Below are 15000 nucleotides of genomic sequence, written 5' to 3' on the forward strand. Positions count from 1 at the left end.
ATTATCCACTGAGTCCGGATGCCAGGGTTGCAGTCAGGTTGCTGAACGGTTGAAAATTAGTCACGGCACACACCTTTAAGCTGTACACTGTTACACTGTATGGTATTGTATTGGGGATTGAGGTATGTAAATGTACCGGTATATTTATGTCTGTTGGGACTTGTCTTGTGTAGCCTACATTGTATTTAGGTCTACACTTGTTGGTCGCTGTGACCATGTCTTTGTGTCTTTAGGCTGAGAGTGCTCTTAACACAAGCATTTCATTGTATTTATACTTTGTATGGATATAGTATGTGACAATATACGTCAGGTATCTGAACCTGAACCTTCATGACCATAGGTGAGAGTAGGAACAAAGATTGCTCATGTTTTTTTTTCCTTAGCTCTCTGTTTACTGTCCCACTTTCCCTGTTATTGGTTCTGAGGAAGAATAGTGTTGTTTGTTATTGCCGTGGTTTAAATCGAACTTTTATTCCAGTACAAATGTTGTTCATCTTATGTTATTCATCTCTTGCCCTATTGATATGATCTATGATATTTTGCATGTTTTTAGAGTCAAAGTGTCTCTCTTAGTCCTGTTAGTTATTGTTTATGGTACAGCCTGTCCTTGACATGACAGCTAGTACAGTATAACTATGGCCTTGTGTGCTCAGCAGAACTACTGCACCACTGGTCTGGCCCTAACATTGATTGATTGAATCCCTTATTAACAGTAGTACAGTGGTACGATCTAATATCGTACTAAAAGGATAGCACAAAACTCCCTAAAGGCTTGTTTCCATTGTGGTCCTGCGTATTCAATTCATCGAGACGTAATAATACCATCAATAATAACAACAATACATTCTATGTATTAAAACACCACCACCGCCACCTTCTAATAAGTGCCCCTGACTCCATTTGTTTATCAATTACTTACTTGATTCCTCGACTTATTTTTACTCTATTTACCTTCCCACTTATCTTGCTGTTAGTCGACAGAGGTTTATGCTGCTTATTCCAACCTTGTACTCTGTAAGTTGCTCTAGAGTGTCGGCTAAATGTAACTAATGATTGTAATAAGTATCTTTTAACCCTCTCTCTGTGTGTGTGTGTGTGTGTGTGTGTGTGTGTGTGTGTGTGTGTGTGTGTGTGTGTGTGTGCGTGTGCGTGTGCGTGTGTGTGTGTCTCAGTGGTATGCTCCGGTACCCAGAATGGCCTGAGCTTCACCGGCTCCCAGATGCAACAGTACAACATGATCAAAGACCGCTACAACGGCTGTGAGATCGTCATGGGCAACCTGGAGATCACTCATATCGAGAAGAACTGGGACTTCTCCTTCCTCGGGGTAACGCTTTTATATGTGTATATTATGTTTACAGTATATCATGTTTCCTGCTCTTGGGTCGTTTAGAGCATTGGTTCTCAGTGTGGGGTCCTTGAGGGTGTCCTGGGGGTCCCCAGCAAAACGAGGAACAGTTTAAATACCCTAAACTGTTTTCTTCTTCTTTCTTTTTTTTTATTGACAAACATTTTTTAAATCTACTCTTATGGGGGTCCCTGGCACAACATCTTTTGACATTGGGGTCTGTGAACAAATACAAAGTTGGGGGTCCTTGACATGAAAATGTTTGAGAACCAGTGGTTTATACTATAGTTATGCCAATATTATTTCTGCAATATCCAGAGAGATAAAAAAAAGCAAAATCAAATGATATAATGACTGCCACGGCTGTCTCTTATAGAGAAAAACAGTGGTCACATAAGAGCTTGTATGTGAGAGTTGCATCAAAAGCAGGGCATAGCATTCGACATGCTCTCTATTTCCCTGTTATGGGACATTCCTTTATGCTAGAAGCTTACAAGCCTATGCCAAGTCTTGCTGACTGCACACAGTGAAATCCAGAGTGTTAATTTAACTCAGTGGGCCCATGAGGCTCTATTTTTTATTACACTTTTAGAGATAAACAAGTAAAAATGTATCTCTTTTGGGTAATTTTTTACACTCTGTTAAATGAATACTCTGGATTTTACTGTGTAAAAGTCCTTTCTTTTGTTAAAGAGCAAAGGGCTGAAGACAACAAAAGGAAGAGGTACAGTCACAATTGTCACTTAAACCAAAATAATAAAAAGAAAAGAAAATTTGAACATCACCACAGACCTTAATCCAATATTTAATGTATTTTTATAAAATGGGGTAAGATGTTGTTTAATTTAATCTAGATTAGAACATGTACACTGTTTGGCGTTGCGAGGCGTTGTGAGCATGTAGATCTGCTATTTTCACTATAGAACCGTGTTATACAAAATGTAATGCCTCAACTCTTCGTGCTCGTCAGGGTGGGGGGGTCCCCAGTTAAAATATGATTATTTTGGGCCTGAAAAGGTTGAGAACCACTGAGTTACAGAACATTGGTGATGCTTCCTCTCCAGACCATCCGTGAGGTGACAGGCTACATCCTCATCGCCATGAACAACTTCCAGCAGTTCCCTCTGGACCAGCTACGGATCATCAGAGGGAACAACCTGTACGAAAAGCAATTTGCTCTGTCGGTTTTCTTCAACTACCCCAAGGACGGCTCCAATGGCCTGCGGTACCTGGGGCTCACAAATCTGACAGGTTAGTAAGCATGAAGGGCAATGGCAGAAAAATAAAACACAGATAAGGATAAGAGGAGGTGGCTCACAAAGGGAAACAAAATAAGCTGCAGTCCGGATTCTCCGGCACTTGTTTGAATGAATAAAACTTTATTTTGTCCAACCGGTATTGTATGTTAATGCCATACCGGTTGTACCGGTGGTAAGTATGTTAATGCAATATAACTAGTCGCACGTACAGTATGCAGTGCTCTTCTATTGAGACGTTCTGGCTGACTGACTGGTAGAAATGTAATGTTGTCCTCTGTGCCGGCGAACTGGATTTTAATACATTATTGATTATCCCTTTAAAAGTAATATAACCAGAATAATCAAAAATATCTATATAAACTATAAAATTAGAAGTACAGGAGATACTAGATAATATATTTTCCATTGGTTTTGCAGGGACAGATAAATAGTTGAGACTGGATGCAAGTGAAACATTTGTGTGTGACAAACTGCAATGTACAGTATGTGCACAATCTCGTCCAAAGCCACCACAAGAAAAGCACCACACAGGAAGTTGTGAGGTGCCCTTAGGAAAGATCAATAGCTAAAGTCTTACAGTAGGTGGGTGTACTGTAGGTATGTGGGTGGTATGTGGAGTGTGGATATGATAATGGGTGCCTCACAGCAAGAACAGGTGGCCTTAATTCTGTGTGGAGTTTACCCGGTCTCCCGTGTGTGCGTTGGGTTTCCACAGGGTACTCCGGTTTCCTCCCACATCAACAGACATGCATGCTGGGTACTAGAACTCCTGCCAGTGCCCTTGACCAAGGTACTGGCATTCCAACTGGAGTTGGTCCCAGAGCGCTCCTTAGTTTGGGTTAAATGCAGAGGACAAAATGTCCCCAAGGGGACTATGAAGTAAAGTCAGATCAAATCAAATCAAATCAAAGTATCACTGCTGGAGTGTTTCCCAGGAGAAGAGCAGGTTTTTCCAACGTGCTCCACAGCAGCATGTTGGAGCTGTTGTTTAAAGCCAGGCTAGATTAACTGTGTCTTGGTGCCAACCAAGTTGAACCAACCCTGGGAACTGACTGTAATTCACTGATATAATCAACATTCATTTCCAGGAGCTTCAAGGCATTTGGAAAGGCATCATATTCTATCAATAGGCTTGTCAGGACTCAGGTGGATCTACCTGTTTTGTGTAGTTTTCAAGTCAACCAAAGTGTTCTGAGTCATGCGCTTCGTCACAGTGTCACCCTTAAACAGCTCCTTTCTCTGTTGCTTCCTCTGTTCCGTGTTACTCTTATTCACACAGGGTTCCAAGCATCTCTCCAGCACGCAAACTGTGCTCTATATTTTCCTCTCTCCATTTCTGACCTGTGCACTTAGTATGAACGCCCACCCGTGCCCCCTAGTCGTGACAACCATGCACACTAGCCAATCGGTCGGTTGGATTTGATCATAACAACTGCAATAACCATGCCAACAGACATGTCCTCTCTTTCTCTCCACACCTTATATCATAGCACCCTCTCACCTCCACATTCTCACCCTTTCCTGCCCTCCTTTTCTCCGCAGAGATACTGGAGGGAGGAGTGCAGATCATCTACAACAAGTATCTGATCCACGGCCCATGGATTGACTGGCATGATATAGTGAGAGATAGCAATGCTGCCATTGACATTCATAACAATGGAAAGAAGCAGGGTCAGTGTTCATATATTTATATATATATATTATATCGTCGTTGTCGCGTGAAAACCTTGTATGTCCAAAACCGTTCGTTTTTTTGTATTTATCATCTAAAAAATATACTAAACTAATGAAAACAGCCGATCTACAAGCACACAACGCCTCGCACCACGAGGCGTTGTGTATCGATGAAGCAGGGCTTTGCTTTACCAAAAAAACGTACACATTTGAAACTTGGAGATATGAGGTTTCTGCCCGACAGTGATGATATGTTATGGCGCAGGTGATCATCTATCTAACTGTCTGTGTGTTTAAGAGTTATCTCTCTCTCTTTCTATATGTCTCTCTTCTCTCTCTGTCTGTCTTTCTCTGTATCTCTGTCTCTCCCTCTCTCTCTCTCACAGGCTCATGTCACCCATCCTGTAGTAAATACTGCTGGGGACCTAATGAATACCAGTGTCAGACTTGTGAGTGCCCTACTACTGTAGTTTGTGCACTGTAAAAACAGATCCTCGGTTTATGTAACTCTGAGAGTGTAAACAGACACATGAGCAGCAAACACGCAACACAGACTTGCCCACGCAAGTACAGTACACACACAGCACACACACACTTGCGCACACACGCTTGCACGCATGCAAACAACCAACCAACCAAGCAAACAAACAACAACAATGAACTCTGTCCAACCTCCCTGTCTCTCCCTGTGTTGTCTCAGTGACTAAGAGCGTGTGTGCGCTGCAGTGCAACGGTCGCTGTTTTGGGACCAGCCCCAGGGACTGCTGTCACATAGAGTGTGCGGCGGGATGCACAGGACCCCTGGACACTGACTGCTTTGTGAGTCGCGCCGTCTTGCGTCAAACCAAGCGCAGACCTTTCACTAATAGCCGCCCTTTCTAGTTTAAGGTTTATGATTCATTGTAAAGAGCTATATTGTGTTGTGTGTGTGTGTGTGTGTGTGTGTGTGTGTGTGTGTGTGTGTGTGTGTGTGTGTGTGTGTGTGTGTGTGTGTGTGTGTGTGTGTTCGTAGGCATGCCGTCACTTCAATGACTCAGGGGCATGTGTGCCCCAGTGTCCCCAGACTCTGATCTACAACAAGCAGACCTTTCAGATGGAAACCAACCCCAATGCCAAATATCAGTATGGATCCATCTGTGTTTCACAATGCCCCAGTGAGTGGACCCTGTGTCTGTGTGTGTGTGTGTGTGTGTGTGTGTGTGTGTGTGTGTGTGTGTGTGTGTGTGTGTGTGTGTGTGTGTGTGTGTATGTGTGTGCGTGTGCGTGTGCGTGTGCGCGTGCGTGTGTGTGTGTGTGTGTGTGTGTGTGTGTGTGCGTGCGCTATGACCTCATATTCTTATTAAGCAATATTTTATAATTGGTTTTTGAACATTCATTACTTGTGGAATGATGGTAGTATCATGCATGCAGCTCTCAGTTATTTTCTTAGCTATTATTACATTGGTCACTATTTTGATTAATCAAATTGAGAATTGAGAAGGACTTTTTATATAATTGATTTAAAAATGTTCATATATCAACAAATCAAATTCCACTTTGGTTTTGAGTGTACCAAAGTCCACTCAAGACCTATTTTATTATGTTTTTTGTCCAACTGTGTCACACAAAAATAAACAAAATAGTCAATCTTCAAGTTCACAACATGTCGCATTGCATTTATGTAGATTGGCTATATTCAATATTTGTGACTTTTGTTTTTTCAAATATTCCCTAAAATGTGTATATAACTGCTGCACTCCCTACATGCATGTCATGGGATTCAATGAATCAGAATGGATTCCCGTCTCTTCGTGATGTCTTTATGTCTCTGTCCATGGTCATCATCCTCCCTGTAGCTAACTTCGTGGTGGATGGGAGCTCCTGTGTGAGTGGCTGTCCTCCAGATAAGACCGAGGTGCAAAGAGGAGGCCAGAAGCAGTGTGAGCTCTGCAGCGGTCTGTGCCCAAAAGGTTGGTGGAAGTCTGTTTAATCTATTCTCAATCTCTCGGGACAGAGTCAATGATGGCTACGCCATTGAAGGAAGAGAGACAGACCGAGTGGGCGTCGCCCTTTCTTTGATGATGGGTTCCCAGATTGATCTATTCTAGACCAGTGGTTCTCAGACGTTTCCATGTCAAGGAACCCCAAATTAATATGTATTTGGCCACGGACCCTCTATCTTTGTGCTAGGGTCCTCAGAAGAGAAGATGTGTGTTAAAAAAAAAAATTGAAAAACATGTTTGATATTTTTCAAATATTTTCAAAAATAGCAGATGTACAACCTACTGTAATTACGAGCTTGTACATCTGCTATTTTTGAATATCCAACATATAAATGGATAAAGTGGTTAAAATTATTGTGATGCTGCGTTAACTACTTTAGCTGGGGACCCCTCCCCCCAAAGGACCCCTGGGGGTCCCTGGACCTCACTTTGAGAACCAGTGATCATTTCAAGAACTAAACCATGTGATGCTCAGTAAAGTCCTCATTCAGAGTTACTGTATTTTTTCCCATTTGTAGCTATTGATCCATGTCAAGTAAAATTCTTCTTCCTGATATATAGCCTGTGAAGGAACTGGTGCTGAGCACAGACAGACGGTGGACTCCAGTAACATTGATAGCTTCATCAACTGCACCAAAATCCAGGGCAGCCTGCACTTCCTGGTTACAGGCATTCGGGGGTAAGTGGATGCACCAATACAGCACACAACAGGAAAAGTACATTTTTCAATTCATAATTCATTTTCTTCTTCATAACTTTCATGTTTCTCAGAGATGACTTCAAGAAAATCCCTCCCTTGGATCCCAAGAAGTTGGAGGTCTTCCGCACTGTCAAGGAGATAACAGGTGTGCAATAAATGTCCATTGGCAATGATGAACAACATAATATGGTGGTTTAACACTATATTTAGTTTAATGTTATGTCTTTTATCAACAGATATCCTGAATATTCAATCCTGGCCCAAAGAACTGAATGATCTGTCAGTCTTCTCTGGTCTCACTACGATACAGGGGAGGTCCCTTCACGCGTAAGGCTTGTGTGTGTGTGTGTGTGTGTGTGTGTGTGTGTGTGTGTGTGTGTGTGTGTGTGTGTGTGTGTGCGTGTGTGTGTGTGTGTGTGTGTGTGTGTGTGTGTGTGTGTGTGTCTGTGTGTCTGTGAACGTGTGAGTGTGTGAGCGTGTGCATACATGTGCAAATGTACTGTATGTTTGAGTGTGTAACGTTTTGCCTTGTTGAAATCCACCCATAGTACATGTTAAGTGTTGCCTAATAACCCAGTATGTCATTGCTTTTGTGTATGCCTAACACGTGAAGCTGTGTTTGTGTAAACAGCTCATGGCGAGGCCCCTGTCCATGCATGCTGTCCATTTGTAATTGTTCTGTTTGTGTCACTCCCTCCCACCCTCCTTGTCCTGATGTCCTTCAGCAATGTACAGAAGAGGTATGACCTGCAATGTGTCTGACCCACTAATTGTCTTACATCACACACTTCATTGACCATAGTCATACATATAGTAGTAAGACCATGAGTATGACTTAAGAGAAAGAAATCACACCAGTGTGAACTGAGCGGTGGAGGCTGTGTGTGTGTGTGTGTGTGTGTGTGTGTGTGTGTGTGTGTGTGTGTGTGTGTGTGTGTGTGTGTGTGCGTGCGTGCGTGCGTGCGTGCGTGCGTGCGTGCGTGCGTGCGTGCGTGCGTGCGTGCGCGTGTGTGTGAGTTTGAGTGCAGCAGAGGTATTGCAGGCTACATACAGACACGCATACACACACACAGCTCCATATAGGAGTGGTGTGACCACCGCTCAAAAATGACCTCCATGTGAATATGGTCAATGCCATGTGACTCACACTGTAAAATCCTGAGTTAAGGTCCTTAAACACTGGGAGCGTAAAGAATAAACTATCCGAAATGGTGTCTGCGAATATTTAGCACTGATGTCTCATTCATACAGGTTGATCTTTTTAATCAACCTTGTTTTGGAAAGAAATTACAAGCTGCATAATATTTTCCTCTTCTGTGTCATGACACAAACAAGAAAATATATTTTGGCACCCTCCCAGTTTGTAAGGACCTTTACAATAATGTAACTGTATACGTTAGTTCTTACATCTTCATGAAACCAAGCACTAACATTAGTCATATTTAATACCTTATTTTCACATCTTTCTTCCATTTTCTTTCTGATTTCTGTTTGCCCCACCCAATTTCAATCCCTTGGTTGTCCTCCTCAGGCGATTCTCCTTGTTAGTGATGCGTGTGGACACCATCACCTCTCTGGGCCTGCGTTCCCTCAAGGAGATCAGTGATGGCAGTGTCTACCTCAGTCAGAACGCCAACCTCTGCTACCATCACACTGTCAACTGGACCCGGCTGTACAGGGGCCACCGTAACAACGACATCAAGAGAAACAGACCTTTGGCTGAGTGTGGTGAGTGTAGACATAGACATGCACCAAATATGCCTGAGTACTGAGACTAAAACTTGTTTCTGTTATACTAGTAAGCGACCTCGCCCGTGGCCATATCTGGCCCATACATGGAGATCCCTGTCTGAACCAGCCACGCATATGGGCTGGATTCCTCCATATATGGGCATTCCCATATGAAGTCCTATTACTGTAGATATAGGCTTAATATTGGCATCAGGGATCTCCATATATGGGCATAAAAGGGATTATGTTAGTGGTTAGTGGTTCCCATGACATCACAGCATACAATATCTTTTATGCCCATACATGGAGATCCCTATCTGAACCAATGAAAAGAATAGTGCACGCACATCCGTGGCCCAGGTGCTAGACAAGCAGAATCATGAAGTACAAGTAGAGTCTGCACACTGGTTACGCTCCATAAAGTTTATTGCGTCAACGTTTCGATCAAAAGATCTTCATCAGGACAAAAGACTTTTGTCCTGATGAAGATCTTTTGATCGAAACGTTGACGCAATAAACTTTATGGAGCGTAACCAGTGTGCAGACTCTACTTGTACTTCCCTATCTGAACCAGCCACACAGAAATGGGCCATGTCTTGGCCATCTGGCTAGTGATATATATCAATGACATCAGGGATCTTCATATATGGGAATAAAAGGGATTCTGGGGAATACCCGTATATGGACCTTTACATAGGTGATGTCACCTGTTATATCACCTGACATCAGAGCCTGATGTCAGCTCGGACAAGCTGTGATATTTCTCATGGTAAACTGCGATCTGCGGTCGCAATTAGCATTATTATACTGTTTCTATCTAAGTGAGGTGCATTGGTATGAAAACCACTTGAAAATTGGTGGAGAATTCAGTGAGTTGTGATCATTTTAATGTGGAGAGACCGCCTGCTTCAATAGAACTTCATGGCACATTAGGAGACACACTTTCCCCTGCCCATATGGCAGCCGTGTTTGTTTACGCAGGACTCCAGTAATGAACAGCAACAGCCAATGTGCTATCTATGTGTATTATATATCTATGGGGTGTGAGGGCCAGGCTGTGAAAATAAATAACTCTATAACACAAGTTTAATTAAAGCTGCAATCCGTTTACCCGTGATCCAAACTCAGATCTCCCATGTGGGAGACCAAACTTTTACCACTCACTCTGCTGAGACAGAATTCCCACTTGGCCAAGGTACTGTAGTTTATAAAATTCACGCAGTCAGTGTCTTCATTACTCAATGGAAGAATAAGGAGACCCACTGCAGATGCAGTTAGATTAACATACTCTATCATACAGAGTGGTTACAATATTTATTTATTCAAAAAACAAGTTCAGGATTGCAGCTATAAAAGTGACTGTTTTTGTGACACTTTTTGGGTCAATGAGACTGCTGCTAATTTAGATCATAGATGTACTGTATAAAGAATCCTGGCCAAAACCATGTCCTTATATCCTGTTCCTGTATCTGTAGTACTTCCCCCAGCCATGATGTACAAGTACATCTACACCCCCTGGACATGACAATATGTTGAAGGCACTTACCCCTAATCCAACCCTTGATGCTGAATACCAAGTAGGGAGGGGAGGTATATGGCTTTGGTTCTCAACCTGGGGGTCCAGGGCCTTGAGGGAGTTCCAAGGGGTCCCCAGCTAAATGATAGTTAGGAACCAAATGGACCCTTATTGGGTATGTAACTCATGTGGTTCCATTTGTACACTCTCAGAGTTAAACTAGAAATACTGTTCCTACGAAACAGTGTGGGCTCTAAAGAAATATGAGTCCATGATGTCCCCTATAACGTGACTATATTCTGCAGTGTGCTAGTATGTGAAGCTCAACCAATACTCCAGCTAACACCACTCCCAGATGTTTTTCCGCCAAGTTCCAATTGCACCACAGTATAAAGGCCCTGCGTTTATACTGTCGGGGGGAACTTGATAGATAAATAAATAATGAAGATAACATAGTGTTTTCGCCTTTCAGGCGAGCACACAATTAACATTGATTTTACAATGTAAATTGTAAAATGGTTGAGAATCACTGGCTAGAGCTGTACAATAAATATCCAATGGGGGTCCGAGGGCTTTTTTAACCACCATTTTTATTTTTAAATGTTCCTTGAATTTATACAAAGAATACTAATGATACCTGTTTGTTCTTGTTCAAAATGTTGCATCAGAGGCAGAGGGCCGTGTGTGTGACCCGCTGTGCTCAGACTCAGGATGCTGGGGCCCAGGGCCCGACCAGTGTCTCTCTTGCAGGAACTACAGCCGAGACGGCACCTGTGTGGCCAGCTGCAATTTCTACAGAGGGTAACTATTCTAAACATGCCTTTCTTATGCCTAAACTCTTTGGGCATTTTTTTGCTATTATGAAGAACAATTGACACATTGTGTGCTTGGTTATCGGCTATTTGAGCTGTTTTAAAATGCCTAAAACATTTAGGCAGAGGATCTCCAGTAGCGTTCGTTCACCAACGACAAGGGACAACAGTGGCTATAAGGGAACTCAGGAATTGAGAGAATGTCAAAATGACAAAAGATAGAAATCTCTGTTTTGTTATGATTGATTCATACTGTATCCCTGCTGATTGACCTGTATCCCTGTGTCCCCAGAGTGCCGAGGGAGTTTGCTGGACGCCAAAGAGAATGTGTTGCGTGTCACCCAGAGTGTCACCCTCAGGATGACAGAGACACTTGCACTGGACTGGTAATCACTTTTTTTTTAAATCTACAATGACAGTACTGTGGAATTGTACTGTACTGTAATAAAACCTTCAAATTACATAGCTAGTTATCTAGGACTGGGTATCAGTCATCCTGGCTTGGAAATGAACAGCTGAAGTAAAAGCCTTGCATTCATTACTTTAATGGTGAAAATGCCCCCTCGCTGGGATGACCTCATTCTAATAAATATTACACTGTTGTCATCGCTTCTCTTTCTCTCACCCTCTTTCTTTCTGCAAGGGCGCAGATGAGTGTGTGGAGTGTGCCAATCTAAGGGATGGCCCTTATTGTGTGTCCTCGTGCCCCAATGGTGTGAATGACGGACAAAGGGGGCTCATTTTCAAGTACCCCAGTAAGGAGGGACACTGTGAACCATGCCACCATAACTGCACACAAGGGTGAGACTGTGCCTGCTGTATATACCGTAGTAGTGTGGGCTATTTTGTTTGTCTCTGTGGGTGTGTGCATGTTCAGGATGTATCTTCTTATAGATATCAATGGAGGCTATGCTAATGCATGCACATGCATAATCCTGTGCAGATTTAGCACAATTCCATATATCGTCAGTGTCTGGCAAAAACCTCTTAACTCCATTTTTGAGGTTTTAGATTTTTTGGCATAAATCAGGGCTATTGAACACCCTTTAATCTGAGTGTTGGTTAATATAATATTGAACCAATGGAAAGTAGTTAACTCCACACTTTAACTCCAAACCAGCTAACTCCACCCGATTGGCCCTCTCTTTTTTTCATAAATCTGTGCTATTGAACACCCTTTAAGTCTGTGTGTTGGTTAAAACCAGTAAGACGCCTAAGGGCAAAAAGTGAGGTCGTGCCATCTGTCTTGGCCAGATATGGATTCTGTTAGTGTGGTTCTCCTAACTGGGCATCATCTGGGATAGAATCCCTTTTATGCCCATATATGGAGATCCCTAACATAATCCCTTTTATGCCCATATATGGAGATCCCTGCTCTGAGTATCTGAAATCACTGTGATGTCACCTGTTTATGCCTATATATGGAGATCCCTGCTCTGAGTATCTGACATCACTGCGATGTCACCTGTGATGTCACAGTGATTTGTCAGAGGAACCACAGTGTCAGGCGTATACATATACGTCACATATACATACATACGGTCAAGCTGTGACGGTTCTCATAGTAAACTTGCTCCCTACGGTGGCAATAATATTGAACCAATGCTTCGGTCAAAACCTCCTAACTCCATTTGAGCTCATTTTCCCGAAAATGAACATTTTGGAGTTTGGAGGTTTCGGCCCGACAGCAGAGATGTAAAATGTTAAAGCCAATGCAGCAAATGTTATTTTTGCTGTCACCATTAATGCTGCTGCTGCTATTATTATATATTACAGATGTTCAGGACCAGGGTTGAGTGACTGTTTAGAGGCAGCTCGCATGGCTATTAGTAGGTAAGTGCCTCCCCCTGTTGGTTGAAGTGAAACACTACAGTTACATACAAATGACTTCACAGCTACTCAACATCATTCTTTCTCCTGATTCTTTCTCCAGTGGTCAGATCACCGGCATAGCTCTAGGTGTCCCAGTTGGCCTGATAGTCTGTCTAGTGTTGTTCATCCTGGGCCTGCTGTACCACAGAGGCCTTGCCATTCGCCGCAAGAGATACATGAGGAGGTACCTGGAGAGTGGAGAGGTGAGGTGTTTGCAGTGTCGTGTCCCATGCCATGGGACAGTTGCTATGCCAGCTGAATCAGTGGTTTTCAACCTTCTTCTTATCAAGGTCCATTATTTATTTGGCATTTGAGCCATGGACCACCATTTGATGAGATTTAGCCTCTTAGACCCAAGACTTAGAAATATTTTGTTGTCGTTGGATAAAATTATATCCACAATTGCAATGCATGCTGTATTGATGTGGTACCATAGGAGAGACAACAGCTAAACATTGATCAAAATTCTTCTTCATTCTGTAATTGTGTAGACGTCTTGTAAATTAAGTAATGCAGATGTAACAATAATTAAACTCGTAAAATGAAACCAAATGGACACTTACAGGTCCATTTGGTTTCTATAAGTTTCAATCTATAAGGGTGTATTTGGTTACCAACTCGTCATCATTTATCTGGGGACCATTTGGAACGCCCTCAAGGACCACTGGCACTGGTGGTCCCCGGACCACCGGTTAAGAACCACTGAGCAAAATCCATTCTTTTTTTTTTATTGATAGTCACATAGGCATAGTACTAGAAAATGGAATCAGCTGAACATGATCAAATATTCCTTTATGTTTGTGCAGTGCTTTGATCCAATGGGTCCGGGGGAGAAGGAGGCTAAGGTCCACACCCGCATCCTGAGGGCCCCAGAGCTGAAGAAGATCAAAGTCCTGGGCTCTGGGGTGTTTGGAACACTGCATAAGGTGGGGAAACCTTTTATTTAAGAGAAATATCTAGTCAGTGTTATTCTTTCTTTTTTCTTTTCTTTTTTTGATCAAACAGCATCGGTAATAGGATTGCATAATTAAGAAGTTAATCTGGGGTTCTTTCTACACCCATACATTCTGAGAATATATTTTAGATCATGAAAATCTGTATTGAAATCCTTAAAATTGAGATTGGATTGTTTTGTTGTTGTGTTTTTTTGTATGTTTAGGGCTTTTGGATTCCAGAGGGAGAGACAGTTAAGATCCCTGTGGCCATTAAGACAATACAGGACAGCTCAGGATGCCAGACCTTCACTGAAACCACTGATGTGAGTGTAACGCTCTTACTGTACTTACAGTAAGTCCGAGAGACTTAAAGTCCGAAAGGCTGTTCAACTATGAGAGCGGAGACACACACGCATGCACGCACTCACGCACGCACGCACGCACGCACGCACACGCACGCACGCACACACACACACACAAACACACACACACACACACACACACACACACACACACACACACACACACACACACACACACACACACACACACACACACATGAAAACAAAAATATGTTTGCCTTTCACCTTTTTACAGAATACAAACAGAACCACATGGACCCTTACAGGTCCTTTTTGGGTCCATGTGACTTGAGTGGTTCTCAACCTGTGGGTCGGGACCCCCAGAGGTGTCCCCAAATTATTTTGAGGGGTCCCCAGATGATTAACTTAATGTGAAACATTGTTTTCTCACTCAACAGTAAACAAACCAACCTAACGTTTAAGTGTATAGAGGGTTTATGCACATTTCTAAGGTGACAATTTAGAATTTTTAATATTTCTAAAATGACAAATTAAACATTGGCCAAATTGTCAAATATTAGAGACAGAAATTGTGAAAATAGCAGATCTACAAGCTTGCGAGGCGTTGTGAGCATGTAGATCTGCTATTTTCACAATAGAACCGTGTTATACAGAATGTAATTCTTCAACTCTTAGTGCTTGTCAGGTTGTGTGTGTGTGTGTGTGTGTGTGTGTGTGGGGGGGGGGGGTCCCAGTTAAAATTTGATTATTTTGGGGATCACAGCCTGAAAAGATTGAGAACCTACTTTGTTGTCTTTACTTATTCATGTCTTGCCCTTGCTGTGTAGCACATGTTGGCCATGGGCAGC

The 15000-nt window shown here is 42.6% G+C and overlaps 1 protein-coding gene across 1 annotated transcript in view; it reads left to right on the forward strand.

Moving 5' to 3' along the window:
* The window catches only part of erbb3b (erb-b2 receptor tyrosine kinase 3b), a 26333-nt gene that overhangs the window by 4665 nt on the left and 6668 nt on the right, over positions 1-15000 (forward strand). Inside the window, exons 2-21 of the mRNA XM_080733051.1 lie at positions 1173-1327; positions 2413-2599; positions 4150-4278; positions 4668-4730; positions 4982-5100; positions 5294-5435; positions 6117-6230; positions 6825-6942; positions 7035-7108; positions 7200-7290; positions 7689-7703; positions 8495-8691; positions 10879-11011; positions 11315-11408; positions 11666-11823; positions 12799-12855; positions 12956-13097; positions 13701-13820; positions 14054-14152; positions 14980-15000. The exon at positions 14980-15000 is cut by the window's right edge and continues 165 nt beyond it. Of these exons, the coding sequence (XP_080589177.1) occupies positions 1173-1327; positions 2413-2599; positions 4150-4278; positions 4668-4730; positions 4982-5100; positions 5294-5435; positions 6117-6230; positions 6825-6942; positions 7035-7108; positions 7200-7290; positions 7689-7703; positions 8495-8691; positions 10879-11011; positions 11315-11408; positions 11666-11823; positions 12799-12855; positions 12956-13097; positions 13701-13820; positions 14054-14152; positions 14980-15000 (2228 nt within the window). The remainder of the gene's footprint in view (positions 1-1172; positions 1328-2412; positions 2600-4149; positions 4279-4667; positions 4731-4981; positions 5101-5293; positions 5436-6116; positions 6231-6824; positions 6943-7034; positions 7109-7199; positions 7291-7688; positions 7704-8494; positions 8692-10878; positions 11012-11314; positions 11409-11665; positions 11824-12798; positions 12856-12955; positions 13098-13700; positions 13821-14053; positions 14153-14979) is intronic.

The sequence above is a fragment of the Nannobrachium achirus genome, assembly GCF_963921795.1.
Source record: "Nannobrachium achirus genome assembly, chromosome: 9".
In the NCBI taxonomy this organism is placed as follows: domain Eukaryota; kingdom Metazoa; phylum Chordata; class Actinopteri; order Myctophiformes; family Myctophidae; genus Nannobrachium; species Nannobrachium achirus.